Genomic DNA, 19,742 nt, shown 5'->3' with positions numbered 1-19,742 from the left:
TGACTGTTTTGTGATGTTTGCGTAGCCATTTTTTATTGTTCGGGTCAACAAGAAGGGCCCCTCTGCTCTTGGTCCAACATATGATTATGAAACCAGATGGCAGCCTTGCTCACTTCAGCCACCCTCCCCCACCTTTCATACATGATTCTCCATTTGCATTCATAAGACCATTGAATAATATGTTGAGCAACCCATCACTTAAATCTTCTATGGTCCCCTTAAGATATATATTTTTTTAATTAAAAGAAATGTTTGTATACAGGTAAAAAACAACAAAAAAGAACATGATTACATATGAGTTATTGCATGAAACATTATTTGTTCATCGAATGGATATGAAAAGAGGATCTCCAAACTCCTTAAATCTTCCTTTCAAATCTGATCAGTTTCCCAATTATTTTCAAATAAGAATATCGCCACCACAAGATACTGCCATAATTTTGTCTCACAGTGGGAATGATGCATGTTGTTATTTTTCCCCTACATATGTAATGATGCCTGTTGTCCAGGGAACAGATTATTTTACTTGAGTTGTGGATCTCATGGATACTTGGATGGATGAAAAGATTGTTGAAATTATGGATCTTCAGTACTACATTAATAAGTAATTGGCTTTGGACATTGCTAATTGAGAACTTACTATTGTTAACGGGTAAAATAAATAAATAAATAAATATATATATATATATATTTTTTGTAATGACTTTTCTTAATATTTTAAAGTTATCTTACTCTTACTCGATGTAACAATTTCACTCTGAGTGTAAAAATGGCGATTTTGAGAAGATTAATTCTGGGAACAACGCCTTGCATGCAACCAATCCACTGTCTGTGAATATAAAAACATGAATGTTTCTTCTGCAAAATTAAGTCCAGTGCAATTTAAGATAAACAGAAACTTTTACATTCTATCCTCATATTTCAAGATTACTAAGCTCTAATTTTTCTGTAGTGACCCCAAAAGACAGAAAAGAGAAGAGGGGGCTTTTGGGGAGTTGGCACAATTGGCAGAATACTTTTAGTCAGTAGCAATTAAAATGGGGAGAAAATTGATTCATATGAGCATGTAATTTTAACTAACAAAATCCCTTTGTTAGTTTCTTGTTTAGCTGCCTGCAGTATCTATAGCAACCATTTTGTTAGAAGAGCATGTGACAAAGGGGCTCAAATACAAAGTCGAGGGTTCAGACGCAAGAATGTGAGTCAGCATGAAGACGACTGTGCCTGTTTCTACAGTGCAACACTGCAGCCAGTTGCCTGAAATTGAGGTAAGTGATATTTTTCCACTCCATTAGTTGTAACATTACTTATCTAGTTAAACTCTCTCTTTTGAGTGTTTAAGTTCCCAAAGAAATCATTTCCTTCAGCCAACTAACTGTGGTTTTAGAGTTGTTTTTATAATACTGTGTTGTTGTTTTTTTGTTAATTTGGCTCTAAATGTCTAAAGCTTTTATGAAAGCCATAGGTGGCTGCAGGCCGTGTTAATTAAAACACTATGATAAAAGATGCAGTTATTGTCCAGCAAAAAGGGAGACTAAACTGTATTACAACTCCATTTTTAATATGAAAAAACAGCTTGTTACAACGGCTCCAATGGCACAAATGTCTCCAATCTATTGATAGAGCTAAAGACAAAGTTAAACAATGAGACCACTAAGAACAGAAGTTGATGTAAATAATAATAATTACAGAACAAAATCTTACATACAACTGTGTTAGAACTAGTCCAAAAACAAAAATTGAGCTCACAAGTATGCAAGTTACCACACTGATGCAAAAATAGTTAAATAAGACAACTAGATTTTTTTAAATGACTTAAATCTTGTTCATGAGGCTTCTAGGCTGAGAGCTATTGCTTGTTTTGCTCCAGTGGAAAATGTGATTTGAATATTAAGTGCCCCAGACCAACATTTGTCTATGTCTTTGTCCAAGGAAATGGAACAGATTGGGAAGAAATCCCTTGTGAGGACACATTTTACTGTTTTAATGGGATAATAAATAAGACGGCAGACATGGCAGGAATAAAGTTGGGAAGAAATTGAACAAAAACGTCCTTGAAGTCCTTTTCAGATTATCATTGTCCTTTTTGTTTGATTTCACTTAAATTTAAAATACAAGAGGTTTGTGAATTTAACATAAAAACAGGAAATAGAGTACAGGCGGTAAGACTACTCATACAACATCTTTTTTCTTCCAAATTTTTAACAAAATTTGCTATTTACAATTTAACTATTCATAGTTGAAGGTAGTTACACCTTGAGTTATTTTAAGCATCAGTCACTTAAAAACTACTGCTCATTTGTTTCAGCCTTTCAAAAAAGATGCATGAGCAACCTGTTGACAGTAGTTGCCTGCAGGAAGTTCAAATTCAATGACGAGATGCATCTTTTGTCTTAAACTGTGTTTTCTGGCCTAGAAATATATAATTTAGTCACAAAAAGTACTCTTGTTTTTATTTAATTTGTGTGACAGGTGCAAGCCACAACTCAATAAAACTGATGTTTGAAGACTTGCCATGATGAATCAGACCACCGGTTATGGGGAAATTGCTGCCATATACAATGATAGCATCATCTTTGGGAATGGCAGCATGGGCATCCTGATAATCCCCAAATCCATGAACACAGCCATTAATATTTTAATGGTGACCATACTCTTCATCACCATGATTTCCCTCGGCTGCACAATGGAGATCTCCAAAATTAAGGCCCATCTTCTCAAGCCAAAAGGGGTAGCCATTGCTTTGGTGGCCCAGTTCTGCGTAATGCCCCTGACTGCTTTCTCTTTGACCAAAATCCTCCGGATGGAGCCAATTAAGGCTGTAACAGTACTCATCTGTGGCTGCTGTCCAGGGGGAAGCTTATCAAACATTTTTTCTCTCTCGGTAAAAGGTGACATGAATCTCAGGTAAACTGACACAAATATAGCACTTTTTTACACAATTGTCAGAAAAAATGCTCCTATTTCACCTATTTGAAATTCTTGCAGTATCATCATGACAACGTGCTCCAGCATTGCTGCCCTGGTTCTCATGCCGCTGCTGCTGTACATCTTCAGCCAGGGCTTCACAGGTCTGGAAGATGTTGTTCCTTATGTTGGCATCATCACTGCTCTCGTGTTTACTCTGCTGCCTTGTGCCATCGGTATTTTCGTCAACCACTACAAACCAAATTACTCTGCAACTGTTACAAATGTAAGTAATCAAACAAAGATTTCTTTTGAATGAAACTTATTTGCAGCTTAAGCATGATTTCTGCCAGTTGCCTGAAATGACAAACATTTTGGGGCCAAGAGCACAAAATCCATGAGATTTAACTTTTCATCTAGGAACCTCTTACCAGAATGTTTAGCCATAATGATCTCTTATCCAACACTGATGGTGGAATTTTCAAAACATCTGATCTTAGTTTTATGATCTTAAACACATTAGCATAAATTATGCTAATCTACATACCTAGAAAATTAAAAAGTATTCAAATAACAAACCCTGAGCTGAAAATTTGGTATGTGTGCTGTTTCAGTGAATGTTGGGCTCTTTGAAATTTTTTGGACTTCAAAGTAAACGTACCCTCTTTGTGAAAGAGCTACAGAGAAAGAGTGGGAGAACTCATTTTTGCACACAATGACGAACTAAGATTGATGCTCAGGATGCCAAAGCAGAATCAATCAATCAATCAAATTTTATTTGTATAGCACATTTCAGCTACAAGGCATTTCAAAGTGCTTTACATCATAAACACAAAACACAAAGGCATGCAACATTGAATAAAATACCAAGGTTTTTTTTTTTTTTTTTCCCCTCCTTTTCCCTTTCTTCCCCCTTCCCTTTGACACGGAATTTAAGCGCCTGTTACCGCCGGACTCGCCGTCCGTTTAACCACGGGTATTCGCCGGGCCCCGTTGCCCACAACAGGAAAAAAAAAAAAAATTACATACATATTACAAAATCAAATCCATACATATTACATTTCAAAGCAACTCTAAACAGGTGCGTTTTTACTTGAGATTTGAAGGAAGTCAGGGTTTCCGCTGTTTTACAGTTTTCTGGAAGTTTGTTCCAAATTTTTGGTCCATAGATGCTGAAAGCTGCTTCTCCTCTCTTGGTTCTGGTTCTGGGGATGCAGAGCAGACCAGAACCAGAAGACCTGAGAGGTCTGGAAGGTTGATACAACAACAGCAGATCTTTGATGTATTGTGGTGCTAAACCATTCAGTGATTTGTAAACTAACAACAGTATTTTAAAATCTATTCTTTGAGCTACAGGGAGCCAGTGGAGGGACTTTAAAACTGGTGTTATGTGCTCTATTTTCCTGGTTCTAGTGAGAACACGAGCAGCAGCATTCTGGATCAGTTGCAGCTGTTTGATTAATTTGTTGGACAGGCCTGTGAAGACGCTGTTGCAATAATCAATGCGACTAAAGACAAACGCATGGATGAGTTTCTCTAGATCTGGCTGAGACATTAGTCCTCTAATCCTGGAGATGTTCTTCAGGTGATAGAAGGCCGATTTTGTTACTGTCTTTATGTGGCTCTGGAGGTTCAAGTCCGAGTCCATCACTACTCCAAGGTTTCGGGCCTGATCGCTAGGTTTTAGTTGTAATAACTGAAGCTGTGCATTGACTCTAGATCGTTCCTCTTTAGGTCCAAAAATAATGACTTCAGTTTTATTTTTGTTCAGTTGGAGAAAGTTTTGGCACATCCACACATTTATTCAGTGATTGGATGGGTTCAGAGTCACCTGGTGACATCGTAATGTAGAGCTGTGTGTCATCCGCATAGTTGTGGTAGCTAATATTATTTCCTGTTATGACCTGAGCTAGTGGGAGAATATAAATATTAAATAAGAGGGGTCCTAGGTTGAACCTTGGGGTACCCCACATGTGACCTTTGACCTCTTTGATGAGAAGTTTCCAATTGAAACAAAGAAATCCCTGTTCTTTATGTAGGATTCAAACCAGTCGAGCACCGAACCAGAGAGTCCAACCCAACTTTCAAGTCGATTCAGTAATATGTCATGGTCGACTGTGTCAAAAGCTGCACTGAGGTCCAACAGAACCAGCACCGTGGTTCTGCCACAGTCCGTATTTATATGAATATCATTGAATACTTTTACGAGGGCAGTCTCCGTGCTGTGGTGAGCACGAAAAACAGTGCAAGCCAAATGTTTGTTAGTGTTGGAGTCCCCACCTATCACGTTACATTGCTCAGTCTAAAGAGCAGTTGTATATGTAAGCAAAAGGGCTCTATAAACAGTATTATTGTATCTATAATTTGTTAAGGTACATGCTATGAACAAATTACTCAGGAAACAGTTGAACTAATTGAAAAAAGCTGCTCTTACTAAGATTTGTTTAAAACTAAAATTCAACTCTTGGAGGAGGCAGCAGGTCAAAAACCCAATACTGACTGCAAAAGATCTGCAGCAAGACTTGGTAGCAGCAGCAATCATTGAAGTTTCAGTTTCCACTGGAATCTTGCTAAGTGTTAGTATATTATAATTGACATTTCAATCCTTTAGTGAATTGACTGATCCATGTGACATTGCTTATTTGACAGGTTGGTCTCAGCATCCTGATAATATCCAGCATCATAGCTTTTGTCCTTTGTGGTCTCGCTGTGAAGGATGTAATATGGATGATCCTCAAGCCAGACGTCCTCGCTGTGGCTGCACTGATGCCTCTGATTGGTTTTATAATGGGATTTGTCATGTCGGTCATTTGCGGACTCAACCCACAGTAGGTTAAAACATGTTACTCATTAGTTTGTTCAGTAAACAAGCAGGTTATGACTTAGTTTCACGCAAAAATAAATCAATCTTCAGCTATAGCTCTGCGGTATCAAACACTATTTGTTCTGTAGGCAGAACAAATAGTGTTTCACATTTAAGTTTAGCAACTTTCTACAATAATTGAACTAATCTTAAGCACAATGCATGGAAGCACTGAGCTTCTAAAATATTACTTCACCCCTTTTCTTAGATGCAGCAGAACCATCTCCATGGAGACAGGGTGTCAAAACATCCAGCTGTGCACCACCATTCTTAAGGTGGCCTTTTCTCCACAGACCATTGGACCCTTGTTTTTATTTCCTTTGTTGTACATCACGTTCCAGTGTGCAGAGGCCCTCCTTCTAGCATTGTGCTTCAGATGTTACCGAAGAGTCACGGCACCGCATGGAGGGTAAGTTTTGGAACAGCCAGCCTTATGTGAGCAAGGCTGAAAGAACAGGGTACAAAAGAACAATATGGCAATCTCCTGCAATTTAAAATAACTTGATGCAAATCAAAACATGTTTTTTTTTTCTTGTTCAGATCCAAAGAAATGGAAAAACATTGATGCAAAACAAGAAGAGGTGAAACAATGATCTACAAAGAGACCAATGCACTCTTGGAGAAACTACTTAAAGAGGTGTGCCATTATTCAAACCTGTGACGTTGACTGAAAGTCTAAAGCCTTGGCAGCCAAAATTACCTACTGTCACAGCCGAAATGTTTTTTGTAGTACCACAAATGTAGAATTTTTTTTAACTTTATAAACAACAATTACAATAATTTCAAAAAACTTTACTATCCTGAAAAGGGATTGTTCCATTTCATTGATTGTATTATTGCAAAACATCTAATTGTGAGAGAGGAGTACTGGGCTAATCATAAAACTAACTTTAACACTGACTGCTAATTTGGTGTCTGAAATCTTTGTGTGCAAAAAAACAAACAAACATTTGTTTGCTTTCAAACACCTGTTTTCCCAGATGTCCAATCTTCAAAAACCTTGACAGAATTTGGTAATGTTCTGTATAAGTGTGGGAGAAGACCAAGATGTTCAAAGATCTTTAAATGCCTTACATCCAGCATGCCAGTGAAAAGTGTAGTTAAAAAAATGGTAAAATGCTATGATTATGCTTATGACTGTGGAATATTGATTGCATTTTTGTTAAGTTTTCCTTTAAGAATTATAAAACAATGTTTTTTGAAAACAAGAACTTGTTGCACAAGTTTGATTTTGACCTTGAATCTTCCATAATCCAAAAGGAAAACTGAACTCACAAAGTCAAATATGTGCATAGTAATTGTGGATTAACAAATTGCATCTCAGCAACACACTTTTTATAGCTATCAGCAAGCCTCAGGCATAATTCAGCATGACCTCAGACTTGATTTTATTAAAATTCAGAAACTTCTGTGCCTTCAAATTATTATGTGAACTGAGTCAGCAATACACTTTTGGTGGCAAATAAACTTCTGGTCCATGAATGGAGTCTTACAGCATCCCCAAAAGGAATTCACAAAAATCTACTAAAAGAGCATATAAGGAAATTTTATATTGGTAGATAATTTAGTTTGAGTAACAATTCTTTGCAATAAATTTTATACTGCTAGAGAGAAAATTTATTGAACTTATAAGAAAATTTGTGGATTGAGCAGCAAAACTGGGTATGTGGGCAGAGCCAATGAATAAATGCCAAATCATCTCTGCCAATCCCAAATGCCATATTTTATAAGTAACTCGTCCTGTCAATAAATTGGGCAATCGAAGTTTGAAGAAACAAGACAGAATCCAACAATTTATTAATTTAGTAAAAGGGGGGCTCAGCAGTGCATAGGGGGATCTTATACAACCACAACAACCAGGCGCCTCCTCCTGCTGCTGATCACCAGCTGGGTCACGCAGCTGGTGATGGAATCTCATTCTTTGACCACAATTTGTTGAAAGTGTGTTGATGAGATCAGATTGATATGAATAGCATGCAACAAATATGCAGTAAGATTGAGGTCAGGACGTTCCACTTCAATTTCTAGTTTCTAACAATCAACCAAACATTATTTTCTTGCTTTTAACTATATTACTTTCTTGTATCAAAATTCAGTAAGGTTGTTTCTGGTAAAAAAAACATTTCGCCTGAAAAACAACAACAAAAGAACTAAACAATTCAAACATATCTAAAGACCTACAATGAATATGACATTTATGCTATTGAAAAATGTATAGAAACATTTAAGACATAATAAGACAAGTGATGTTAAAACAGCACTACAAACGATAAAAGCAGTTTGAACACATCAAATAATATTTAATCAAATTTACATAATATATACAGCATAATCAGACCTTCATTGTTTTTAATTTTTTTTTAACGCATATTAGAACGCAGCTGTAACAAAAACATACACCCTTTAATCTAAAAGTAAACTCAGTGGAAGGTCAAATAAAGCAAGCACTAAAATTACAATGATCTGTACATTTGTTCTGTTTGCTATCTAGCTTTTTCTGACGGCCGTATCTGCCCAAACACTTCACGTCATATCTGATGTCACGGCAGCCCAAGGGAAATGAACTACAAACTACCTTTGAGAGACTACACGAGCTGCAGAGGCATCACAACAGCTGATCAACAGCTTTCTTGGCACAAATAAATAACAAACACGTTTTAGGCTTGAAGCAGGAGTTTCCCAGCAGCCTCAATAAATTAACAAAAGACAATATCTTCAGGTGAGGTGTTTCACAATGCCACAAATAATCAGTCACTAAGCAGTGAGGGCATTTTACTGACATTCACTTTTAAAACTCCTTATTTCACATAATATAGATACCTGTGCATAGAAGTGGAAAGCTAAGGCCTTATAAGGGAAAGAATATGAGCATGAAGAGGAAAAACCAGGAGGAGAAATAGGATGAATGTAGTATTATCCTACATATTGACATGTCACTGTTGACTAAAACTTCCAAATGTTAGAAGAAAACACTATAAGCTTTTACTACTTCAATAGTAATGTTGGTTCATGCATCTTAGCAAATGTGTTTCTTAAGTGATGCGTGATTTATGTAAATAGTAAACAAGTCAGATTTTTGTTTTTACAAAATGAGTTTACAGATTTGCTCAATAAACTGCAAAGCGTAATTTTTAAGACACGTTCGTTCGTTCCAACCTGCCTCCTCCTTTCATTTTTTTCTGCATTTTCAGAAAGTTGACAAACGTACACACTGTTGGAATGCCTAATTTAAGCATATGTACATGTGATTTCTTCGTCTGTATTCCTTTGGGATGGTCAGACGAACCATGTTCGGAGTGAATGAGCATTTCACTCATTAACCGGCATCATCTCTGCTGATAAAAGTCTGTTAACCAGAAAAGGTCAGTACTGGTGACTTGCTTCAGGCCTCCTTCAGTAATGGCATATCTACAGAAAAAAAAAAAAAAAAAAAAAAGTTAACTGTGTCTAGAAGTATATGAATAAATTAGAATATCACAGGGAAGCTAATATAAATAATTCAATTCAAAAGGTGAAACTCATATTACATAGAGTTAAAACATGATGTTAACATACACTGAGTAAGAAGGCACGTCAACTTTAAAATGACTGGTGTCTGAAAATAAAACAAACCAAACTTTCCTGTTTTAGGTCAGTTAGGATTACTAAACATATTTCCTGGTTGATGCTTCTACATGTTTCATCTAATTTAATGTCAGACATGGAGAAAAATGTTTGTGTTCTAATGTTTTACCATCAGAATAATCCATCTCAGAGTCTAGCGACAGGCTCTGTTGGTCACTGCCTGCAGACGCCCTTCTACGTGTGGCGGCGGTGCCTCCGGTTGCACCTGCATGCTCCAGAATCCACCCAGAAGACAACGGCGAGGAAGAGGAGGACTGCAGCACAGGGTGAATGACAGGCATCTCGGACTGTTGCTGTTTAAGAGAAGATGGCCTCGACGGACTGGCCTCTAGTGCTGAGGCATGCTGACCCTCAGACAACACTATCTGGACTCTGGACTCTGGGCTGAGTGTGGAAGCTCCACTGCTGCTCACAGCCTCCTCATAGGAAGGAAGAGTCACCTGGACTCCTTCCACCATGATGGAGACAGGCTGCCCCAGTACCCCATGGTCACGTCTACGGAAAAAAAAATCACAATTTGTTCATTTGTTTTTACAAAGAGCAGATTCAAGATAATATTTGGAAGGACAACTCACCGATGAAAGGACTTGAGTTTAGGCTGCAAAAGTACAAACAGCACCACCAGCAGCAGGATCAAAGCCACTGAACTTGCTGTGGAAGCAACTATGGACAAGGCTGGCATGCCCAAAGGCAAAGTTGGAATGTGGTCTTTGGGGCAGAAACCACATTCCAACATAATTATTTTGCTGCAAAAATGAGCATATTAAAGGTTTATATGTGTCACATTCTTTACCTTGCTCCATTACACAGCTTATCTTTATTTGGTTGTCCCACTGGCCGTACTGGCAGGTAAGATATTTATAGTCTCCTTTCAGAACATAACCTTCTTCGCAGAAGTATTCAATCACACTGCCGTGAGAAAGTCTTCGGCACGGGGACGGGTGGCATGTGTAGCCTCCGTTCTCTGGCTGATATGGAGAATCACACACTATGTGGGAAAATATAAAAGAAGCATAATGTATTTTATATAACAAACCAGCCAAACAGCATGATCAAAAATAGCAATGAAGCTGATATTCTGGGAAAAAATATGGAGTTCAAAGAGGAGTAATGATGTATCTTTACTGTCACTTTGTAAACAGCGAGGAGGCTCTGAGGACCAGTGTCCAGGTGTGGTACAGGTGAGGATGCTGGCTCCATCCAACAGGTAACCGGATTCACAGCTATACTGCAGAACTGACCCCACCGGGAACAAGCTACTGTTCATGTCTGTTAGATTAGTTGAAGCATGTTCGACCATCGAGGGTCTTACACAGCCTTAAAAAAGACACACAATAATAAACACAAAGTATTAGTGACAAAGTTCTTTTTTAGATATGAAACTAAAAAAGATTTTTATCGTAGTTCATCCACCTTGTTTAATAACACAAGTTACTGGCGATATGTTGTCCCATTTTTCGTAGCGACAGGTTCTGAACTTGTAGTCTCCTTTCAGAATGTAACCTTCATCACAGAAATACTCCACAACAGTGCCGTGAGAAAATCGTCTGCATGGGGATGGGTGGCAGGTGTAGCCTCCGTTTTCTGGCTGATATGGTGGCTGGCAAACTACCAATGAAAGAAAAAAGAACATCTTCAAAACCTACAATCAGTAAACATTTCTAGTACACTCAGAAGGGCATCTCACCGTCATTGCGTATGCAGCGAGGAAGATTAGAGGACCAGTCTCCAATCGAAGTGCAGGTGAGGATGCTGCGTCCGACCAGCAGGTAACCTGGATCACAGCTGTACTGCAACACTGTGCCCACTGGAAACAGGCTCCTATTGGTGTCCGTCAGATTAGTTGAACCATGTTGCACCACAGAGGGTCTAATGCAACCTTAAATAAATGTGATATGAAAAAAAAAAATATATATATTGTTAATTGGTCTTTTGTTCATTGTTTTAAGAGTGAAAAAATTATAAAAGTATCAAAACATAATCTACTATTGACTGAAAAACTGTCAGATATAATGGTATTGACCACTGACCAATAAGCTGAAACTCAAAAACAAACTTTGCCCAATCAGTGAACAAACATTGCTACCATGTTAAATTGAAATCTTGTTTCAGCAAAGAAACTGTCATTGCCCAAAAGAAAATTAGCTATTATTGAGTGTTTTTCTGAGACATTTCAAGAAACACATCTTGTTTATTCAGGCTGCAAGAGAGTGAGAGAGAGCTACACTTCCAGCAAATAATGTGGAAGCTAAACAGAATACAACAAAGATGCACCGTCTTTCTCAAAGTTTAAAGATATTTTAGCCAAGCACCAATAGTTTCTTTGACAGAAATATCTTCTGTCTTTCATCCCTACAGCTTAGTTCAGACATATGGAGAATACAGCAGATTGTCATCACAAGCAGACCACAATCTGTATTTGAAATGTTGGTCAATTGGGAACCTTCCTGATCAGCTTCTTCTTCTATCTTTTCCGTTATTTTGGTGAATTGGCCGGTCTTGAAATGTCAATATTTATCCTATAACAGCTGAAAAAACAGTGAAATGTTTTCAACATTTAAATTTTGAGCAGTCACTCTGAGCAGTTTGTTTTATGATGAATTTTAAAAGCTTCAATTCAATTCAGTTTTTATACAAAGTGCAAATTTATGCAACATGTTGTCTCAAAGCATGTATGAGTATGACTAATGTCTTATGTGAAATTTTTATGCGTTTTTAAGTTATTCAGGTCTCATCATTTTATGAGAAGAACTCAGCATTTTAACATTAATTGAAACACTTTTGAGAGCTCCTGTAAATAAATAATGACTCATCAATGTATGAAGGATGGAAAAACTATCTGAATGCTGTTTCATATCTTTCCGTTCTAGTTTTCTAGGAGAATTCAGAATCACACAAATCTAGATCAGAGTTTTACTAAATCAGTCTACGATTAAATTTTGAAAATTTTTTAAACATTTATTATTTTTGTGACAGGTGTGCATTTAGGACCGACAGATTAAAAACTGTAATATATTGACCAACCTTTGCTTACACAACTGATCTGCATTGGTCCGTCCCACTGTCCATCCTGACACGTCAGGTAGGGATAATCTCCACTGAGAGCAAAGCCCTCATTACAGATGAATTCTATTATAGTGCCATGGGAAAACAATCGACATGGGGATGGATGGCAGGTGTAGCCCCCATTCTCAGGTTTGGAGAGGGGTAGGCATGCTGATGAGGGAAAAGCACAACATATAAATCAGCAGCCCAGCTTTAAAAGTTGCTTATATGTTGGCAAACTGGCCAAAAAATCTGCAGAAATCTTAGAAACTCGAGAGCAGGAGAAAAACTTGATAATGTAGAAAATTAAGCTGTGAGAATCAAATGGCAGTCTGGTTGATAGAGAAAGGTAGCTTCGAGTGCCTTACCACCACTTCGTATACACTGAGGAGGTTCTGAGGACCATCGGCCTGATGTGGTGCAGGTAAGGATGCTGGGTCCATCTGGCAAGTAACCGGGGTCACAGTTGTACTGCAGCACTGTGCCCACTGGGAACAAGCCTCTGTTGGTCTCTGTGAGATTTACCCAGCTGTTCTGGACCATGTAAGGCCTCACACATCCTGGGAAAGAAAGGAGTGGAGAGAAAGCGACTTCTGAGAAACTGCGGAATTAAAACAACAAATATGTTCCAAGCTTTGAGAGTCATCTGGAACACAAAACAGTAACACAGAAAAAAATAGAACAAACTTGATTCAAGCTAGTTAAAACTGCACCTAAGGGTTTTGTTGTCCCATTGGAACCTTCAATATACTCTTCACAGCTTTCTAACTGAGCTGTCTGCTGTGTTCCTTTGCCTTTATGATGTTGTTTATTTACAAATGCTCTCTAACAAATCTCTGAATCTATACTCATATTAAATTAGACTCAGGTTGACTCTTTTTACTAATCAAGTGACTACTGGATTGGTTGTATTGAAAAGTGTTTAATTGTGTTCTTTAGACGTATTTGGTCAAAAACACAAATGACTAGTAAAACAAAACAGTAAAAATGCAAAATGGCACAAGGGACACAGTTTTACTAGTTACTGGATGTGATACAGACAACCCATTAGTGTGCACTTCTAAAGGAGAAATAAGAAAAATAAAGAGATGATTATTTTGATTGTAAACTTTCGGCTGTCACAAATTATTAGATTAGATTTATTGACATAAAACAAGATTAATACTACAGCTCTGTTCAGGTTTTGAAAATCAAGCAGTCAAGACACACAAGACTAGACAATCTTTTTAAGAGTAATAATTAACAATAAAACATAAGCCTTTGAACAGCAGAGTTCAGTTATTAGCACAAGTGCACCACTGAACAAAACAGCAGATTGGGAAACAAATATATCTTTTTTTTATTTGTGAGAATGGAGTTATCTCTTGTCTGTTGTTGTTATTATCATTGTGTCATTGTCAATAATTTTATGACTAAAACAGAAAATTTAAACAATGCTATTAATATTTAATGAAAATGTTTCAGTGTTGAAATGAGATAAACATTTATAAAATTAACATTTTATCATGTAGTTTCTATTCAACATAAACAATGCATGTATTTGATCATATTTAAAGTTAAATCATAATTAAACTAATTATAGTTAATTAGAATTCATGCCATAATATACTTAATATTGATAACAATACATACTGATGGAATGGATCTGGGACAAAAAGAAAAAAAAAACGTACTGAGTACTAAACACTAGACAAACATTAAGCCAAACAAGTTAGGGATTACATGTTACATACGCAAATAAATAAAGCTTTGCTTTACTCTGATGTGCAAACATGAGCTCTGTCTTACCTGAACCTTGCCCAGTGGACGCTAGAGTCAGTACCAGCAGCAACACAAAGGACCGCTCCTTGGCTGAGGTGTGGGCCCAAAAGGCATTTGAAATTGACTCTGAAATTCCATTGCACATCTTCCCCTTCAGAATCAACTCAACCTAACACCAAGGCGAGAACAATACAGTCATGCATGTATTACAACAGATGCTTAACAATAAAACAGACCATCTTCCACTGCCATCACATGCAGACACCTGCTTGGTGCAGGTAGATTGCAGAGCTTGGAAAGCTGCCAGTAAAATGGGTGTGATTGTAGCGGTGATATAACTGAGCGCAATTACAAACAGATAACTATTTCATGCAGTACCAATAAACAGACAAGACTAACGCATCTAATTTTTGGTCATATTCAGAAAAGGGGTTTTGAAAATCAAATGCTTATCATATAACATATTTGTGACTCAAAGGCTCCACCTATTTCAGCAGCTTAAAAACAAAACACAGAATGACATTGTTAGCATATTGAGGGTTTCTAACATAAGTCTGACTCTAGGAACTGAATATTCCGCATGACTTTGATAGCTTTGGTGAGCAAAGTGAATCAATATGCTCGTTCTTGTTTCCTCCAGGCGCAGATTCAGCTGGATCGTCATTTACTTACCACTAAAAACACGGCCTCCGAACCTCCTCCGTCACAACCTCACGATTCAGACATTTAATAGCAATGTCTCAGCGACGCTGAGGGAATTGTATCTTTTTTGGGGAGAAACCCGCAGGCTGTGAATGAATCCGTTTGTTTGTAATGTGAGCAGCGCAGCGGCACTGAGCTAACCGCTGGCTACCTTCCTAGCTGAAGCCGCCGCGCTAGCTGCTGCTGCTGCTGCTGCTTCGCTTCAGCATCAGCTGTGTCTGAGAAACAACATCCGGGGAGTGTTTGCGTCCGTAGTAACCGACCGTTTACAAGCGGAATAAACTGTTGACAAGGGCTTGTTGCAGTTGGATTGCTCCACATTTAGAGTTAGCGAATCAGTAAATAATGCAATGGAAGTCATTAAAGGTAGTTTAGATGATATTTCCCGACCTGCATCGACTGAGCAAACTGGTAACAGATTTTGTCCTGCTGCGCCATTGGAGCTGCTTGTTTTGAGCAACGATTCTGCTGATGTACAGGTAGATAAAGAACTCTTTAAATATAGTCAAGGTATGTTTTATACCTTAAGAGAACTATTTTCTATCAAAGCAGAACGGCAGTGGAGAAATGGAACATCATAATAGAGCCACAGGACCTGGTAAAGGTAAATGTTCATTCAAGTAGTGGTTTAAAAGTTAGAACTGTGAATAAATACAATTAAAAGATGAACTTGAGTAATTAAGTTAGTAAGTTAGGGAAGCTGACAGAAACATATGAATGCTCAGCTTGCAAATTGAAATCAGCACTTAATTAAAATTAAGCTGTTGCTCCATTATGCATACCAAAGAAGAAAGAAGAAAGAGGCAGGCAGTGATCTTCCTCTTTCAGTTCATTTTTTTGCTGAGTTTACAGGAGATGAAAATGAGGATTCGAAACTGCAGAGAACCTTTGAGGAAATGAGACGACTTGATGAAATTCTGTCAGCAGAAATCTTCAAGGAAAAACAAATTCGGTGTCAAAGAAAAGAACTCCAAGCCAAAATGTGGCAAGAGCTCCAGGTAGATATGATATCAGTGCTTTGTTAGCCAGGTGAAAATAGTCTTTTTAATTAAATGAGTAAGCTTTATGCTGCATAATGTATGATGATATACTCTGTTTTTTTTTCTTACAGAGAAAAACTGACAGATACTCTGAATGTGCTCATGAAGCTTTGAACACAAAGCTGTTTTTGGCTTTGGAAGCCCACACTTGTGTGTAAATCCAACACCGATTAAGAACATTACTAAAAAGCGTGGTGTGCCTGGCTTAAGTGTTGATATGCCTTAAACATTTTCATATTTTGTCCAACTAGAACCACACACTTCAATGAGTTTCATTGGGACTTTATGTCAAAGAAAGTGGATTTTGTTTGAAGTATGTAGAAAAATTATGCACATTCTTTGCTTGCTTTTCTTTACATTATATTTTAACATAATTAAGATTGAATGAAGATAATTGATGAACATTAGTTTAGAAGTCTTTTCACAGATTCTCACTTGGACCTATGTTTGAACTTTGACTGAACCATTCTAGTACAATAACATGTGTCCCATTGTAGCTGGGTCTGCATGTTTAGGGATGTTTTTCTGTTGAAATGTGAACATCTGGCCCAATCTGGGATCTTTTGTACTGTTTAACAAATTTTCATACAGCATTTCTAAATCTTTAGCTTCTAATTAACTCTAACCTATTCTTCTCTCCCTGCAGAAGATCAGCATTTTCAAATCATGACGACCACTATATTCAGTGTTAGCCATGTATGGTCTGATCTGAACAGATCAACTTATTCAACACATTTACCACATACTTGGTGACAATATGTAAACAAGAAATCTTTTCTATGGAAATGAAATGAAATATTAATTTATTTTGAGCATATAAAATACAAGATTGTGCTTCAGCGTATCATGGTGAAAATAACCGATTAAAAATACATGCTGAAAACTTTAGAATTTTATACCTAAAAAGAAAAAGTCAGTTTTCCCTTCAGTTATGCAGTGATTTGTGTTGGTTTGCATGAAGTCCCAATGAAATACTCTAAAGTTTGTGGTTGTTTTATGATAATAAATGAAAAAGTTCAGGGAGTATGATTACTTATGAGAGGCAATGCCCACTAATATATTAGTGGGCAGACAGGCCTTCATTGTTTCATTGTTTTATTATCACAAAGGTACAAAAGAAGAGGACCATTATGAACCTCTGTTTGTGACCCAAGTTCCAGACTGTGAGCATAATGGGGACGACCAGGGCCTGCAGCAAAGTGAGCTAATGCGACGTTAGACATTATTTTCAGTTGTGTTAACAAATTTGTGCACTGGATGGCGCTAAAATTTCACAAACCCTGTAATAGTAGGTTTTCGCCATTAATGTGACATACTTTTTTTTTTTCCAAAGATCTTTGCAAAACTTTAGTCACTGTTCAACAAATTCCCAATAAAAATCTTATGAATTTTTATGGTATTAAAACCCCAAAGAATGACAAAAATAAAACATTTTTAAACGGAAGCTATGGAGTAGTGAGGAATTCTATGTTTTCCCCAGGAACACATATCTGAAATGTTAGCATATGTTTTCATCATGTTTAAAAAGATGCATTCTTAAATGTTTCTTCACTGAAATAAGACGTGCCTTACTTGACAGCTGAAAAGTCGCCTTACAGCTTGACTTTATCATTTGAAGGAAGCAGTGCAAATAATGAGGGCCTCCGGTTTGTGGAGAGCAACAGCAAAACTTCCAAAACAAAAAACAAACAGAAGGACTTTGTCCAGAGGAACATTGAGGTATGATTTAACTCATGTTGCGTAAAAAATGTTTGCACTTTTATCTCATGTCTTTGAGTTAAGTTTTTCAGCTGTTGATTTTTCCAGTTGGAAAAATGTGTTTTCCTTTAGATATACAGACTCACGTCTATATTCACCACTGATTGCATAAAAATTTCAATTTTCCATTTCTTTCCCCATTATGTTGTGTAATTCAATAGTTGGCAAGCAGTGATGTGGGTCGAGTGCGCTTGACCCGTGCAGAGAAAGAGCATCTAGCTGAACTGCTTCAAGAAATAAACGAAGAGGAAGACAACAGCGCCAGCGGCACAGACAGTGAGGTAGGCTAACATTTGGCCAAAACAGACAAAATATGCTGTAGGCTGAGTTTCTATTTCACCATATATGCAGAATCCTTAAGGGGAAGGACCACATCCAACTCTATTATTAATAACTAAAACTTACTGCAATAAAAATATTTTTTTCCTGCATTTACTTTTTGTGTACTTTGTTAATCACAATATTTAAATAATTATATTATGATTAAAAACAATGTCCCTAACTACAGGGCCTTGAAGGTTTTCCCAACTCTTGGACTCTTCACTTTTTTCATCTTGTTGCAAACAGAAACTTTCAGATATTTTATTTGGATTTTATGCAAAAGACCAGCACAAAAAGGTGTGCAACTGTAAAATGAAAGTAAATGTTATTTTTTTCCCATCCATCCATCCATCCATCCATCCATCCATCCATCCATCCATCCATCCATCCATCCATCCATCCATCCATCCATCCATCCATCCATCCATCCATCCATCCATCCATCCATCCATCCATCCATCCATCCATCCATCCATCCATCCATCCATCCATCCATCCATCCATTCATTTTCTAACACCTTTGCCCCTAGTGGGTTTGGGAGGAGTGCTGGTGCCTATCTCCAGCAAACATTCCAGGCGAGAGGTCGCCAGTCTGTCCCAGTGTTTTTTTTCCCCCCTCTCAAATAAAATCTAAATAATCTAAAAATCATGTTGTGAGGATGTTTTTCTTTGTATATGGATAATATATCATCCATATTTCTCAGATATGGATAATATATTTAAGATTTGAGGAGCAACTTGAGGTTCATGCAAGAAAGTCCAGGAAAAAACTGAATCTTCAAATAATTTGAGACTGAGACTAATGTTATAAAAAGGCTACAATAGGAATTTGCTGTAAGTTTGAAAGAACTATTTAATTTGTTTCTTTGGTTTTAAAATAAAGAAAAACATAAAGCTTTACCAGAAATAGGATGGATGTCTTTTCTTCCATGGGATTTTGGTACTGGTGAACAATGATTTAAAACAACCTAATGACAAGAAAAATTGATCTAAAACATATTACCTGTACTTAGGCCATTCTGTTATGAAAATTTAAAGTGATCATTCCATTAAAAAACTAAAAAAATATATCTATGTACTTTGTTCTTTTATCATTTTAGCCAAAGTCAATAAGAGCCACTGTGAAAGATTTAAAGAGTCACTTGCAGCTCTAGAGCTGCAGGTTGCAGACCTCTGCTCTAAGCTAAAGCTTCTGACTCAAAGTATTTCAAATTATGGACCAGATGTCAAATGCCACATGTGGTTTGCTTGGAATGCTGCATGTTGTGAATTAATTTTATAATCCTGGATTCACAGCTATTCCCCCCTCCTGTTTTTCAGCAAAAACTCAGAAGAATGGATCTTTCAGACAGACATACAGCTGTTCTTGCTAAGAGAAGGAGACCTTTTGTTTCTCCTTTGAGGATTATGCCGAGACATTGCTACTTGGAGCAGTCCAATGATTCATTCAGAGTCCTAACTTCACAAGTTTTGATTTTCACGTTTCTTTGTCTTAATTACCTTTTGAGCTGCTATGAAATCAGTTCAAATTCAGATGGGCTGATACCTGCTCAAAAGTTAGGCAAAAAACACGCTTACCTCTTAACATGCGGTTCTGTTTAAATCAACCCAGGCAGCTCTGCATCAATAGAACAGACTGCCAGGGTTTTTAGGGCATTTGAATGTCTTGCTGGGTTTTTTTTTATGATGTTTGCCTTGACTTTAGAACAATACTGCAGTGA

At 37.3% G+C, this 19,742-nt stretch overlaps 3 protein-coding genes across 8 annotated transcripts in view; 2 read left to right on the top strand and 1 right to left on the bottom strand.

Moving 5' to 3' along the window:
* Positions 1–1,191: 1,191 nt before the first annotated feature.
* Positions 1,192–7,953, top strand: LOC129365242 (hepatic sodium/bile acid cotransporter-like). Of its 3 annotated transcripts, XR_008606506.1 has the most exons (7): positions 1,192–1,268; positions 2,473–2,907; positions 2,989–3,193; positions 5,557–5,735; positions 5,979–6,179; positions 6,311–6,407; positions 6,751–7,953. XR_008606506.1 is itself a non-coding variant. In XM_055038337.1 (6 exons), exons 2-6 carry the CDS (start codon positions 2,516–2,518, stop codon positions 6,333–6,335), a joined length of 936 nt encoding a protein of 311 aa, XP_054894312.1. In that variant the 5' UTR covers positions 1,192–1,268; positions 2,473–2,515; the 3' UTR covers positions 6,336–7,953. The 3 variants fall into 3 exon arrangements, 2 of the variants coding, with proteins under 2 accessions (XP_054894312.1, XP_054894310.1); XM_055038337.1 differs by having other exon boundaries at positions 5,623–5,735; positions 6,311–7,953; XM_055038335.1 differs by having other exon boundaries at positions 6,311–7,953.
* A 92-nt stretch (positions 7,954–8,045) lies between these two features.
* On the bottom strand, positions 8,046–15,095 carry LOC129365240 (sushi domain-containing protein 4-like). 2 transcript variants are annotated; one of them, XM_055038331.1, is made up of 11 exons: positions 14,873–15,095; positions 14,228–14,369; positions 12,808–12,999; positions 12,419–12,610; positions 11,082–11,273; positions 10,808–11,002; positions 10,526–10,711; positions 10,188–10,382; positions 9,970–10,102; positions 9,504–9,889; positions 8,046–9,178 (listed from the first exon to the last, which is right to left on the bottom strand). In XM_055038331.1, the coding sequence occupies exons 2-11, from the start codon at positions 14,343–14,345 to the stop codon at positions 9,153–9,155; spliced, it is 1,815 nt and encodes a 604-aa protein (XP_054894306.1). In that variant the 5' UTR covers positions 14,346–14,369; positions 14,873–15,095; the 3' UTR covers positions 8,046–9,152. The 2 variants fall into 2 exon arrangements, with proteins under 2 accessions (XP_054894306.1, XP_054894305.1); XM_055038330.1 differs by having other exon boundaries at positions 10,520–10,711; positions 14,873–15,094.
* Positions 15,096–15,162: 67 nt separating this feature from the next.
* fsip1 (fibrous sheath interacting protein 1) overlaps positions 15,163–19,742 on the top strand; it is a 34,086-nt gene continuing 29,506 nt past the window's right edge. For 2 of the 3 annotated variants that reach the window (XM_055038332.1, XM_055038334.1), the window contains exons 1-7: positions 15,163–15,381; positions 15,452–15,506; positions 15,755–15,900; positions 16,014–16,092; positions 17,052–17,141; positions 17,561–17,661; positions 17,862–17,981. In XM_055038332.1, coding sequence (XP_054894307.1) covers positions 15,253–15,381; positions 15,452–15,506; positions 15,755–15,900; positions 16,014–16,092; positions 17,052–17,141; positions 17,561–17,661; positions 17,862–17,981 — 720 coding nt within the window. In that variant the 5' untranslated portion in view covers positions 15,163–15,252. The remainder of the gene's footprint in view (positions 15,382–15,451; positions 15,507–15,754; positions 15,901–16,013; positions 16,093–17,051; positions 17,142–17,560; positions 17,662–17,861; positions 17,982–19,742) is intronic. The other variant, XM_055038333.1, reaches the window with a different exon arrangement.

This window comes from Poeciliopsis prolifica, unplaced genomic scaffold (assembly GCF_027474105.1).
Source record: "Poeciliopsis prolifica strain line A6 unplaced genomic scaffold, Auburn_PproV2 SCAFFOLD013, whole genome shotgun sequence".
In the NCBI taxonomy this organism is placed as follows: Eukaryota; Metazoa; Chordata; class Actinopteri; order Cyprinodontiformes; family Poeciliidae; genus Poeciliopsis; species Poeciliopsis prolifica.
This window is presented reverse-complemented; position numbering and strand designations above follow the sequence as displayed.

What these genes read in the sequence shown, in the direction of transcription:
- LOC129365242 (XM_055038335.1), top strand. Translation starts at nt 2,516, where the DNA reads ATGATGAATCAGACCACCGGTTATGGGGAAATTGCTGCCATATACAAT. An exon ending in ACTCTGCAACTGTTACAAAT is followed by an intron (nt 3,194 to 5,556) that starts GTAAGTAATCAA and finishes CTTATTTGACAG; the next exon opens with GTTGGTCTCAGCATCCTGAT. An exon ending in ATTTGCGGACTCAACCCACA is followed by an intron (nt 5,736 to 5,978) that starts GTAGGTTAAAAC and finishes CCCTTTTCTTAG; the next exon opens with ATGCAGCAGAACCATCTCCA.
- LOC129365240 (XM_055038330.1), bottom strand. Translation starts at nt 14,345, where the DNA reads ATGTGCAATGGAATTTCAGAGTCAATTTCAAATGCCTTTTGGGCCCAC. An exon ending in TCAGTGTATACGAAGTGGTG is followed by an intron (nt 12,611 to 12,807) that starts GTAAGGCACTCG and finishes TTCCCTCATCAG; the next exon opens with CATGCCTACCCCTCTCCAAA. An exon ending in GATCAGTTGTGTAAGCAAAG is followed by an intron (nt 11,274 to 12,418) that starts GTTGGTCAATAT and finishes CATTTATTTAAG; the next exon opens with GTTGCATTAGACCCTCTGTG.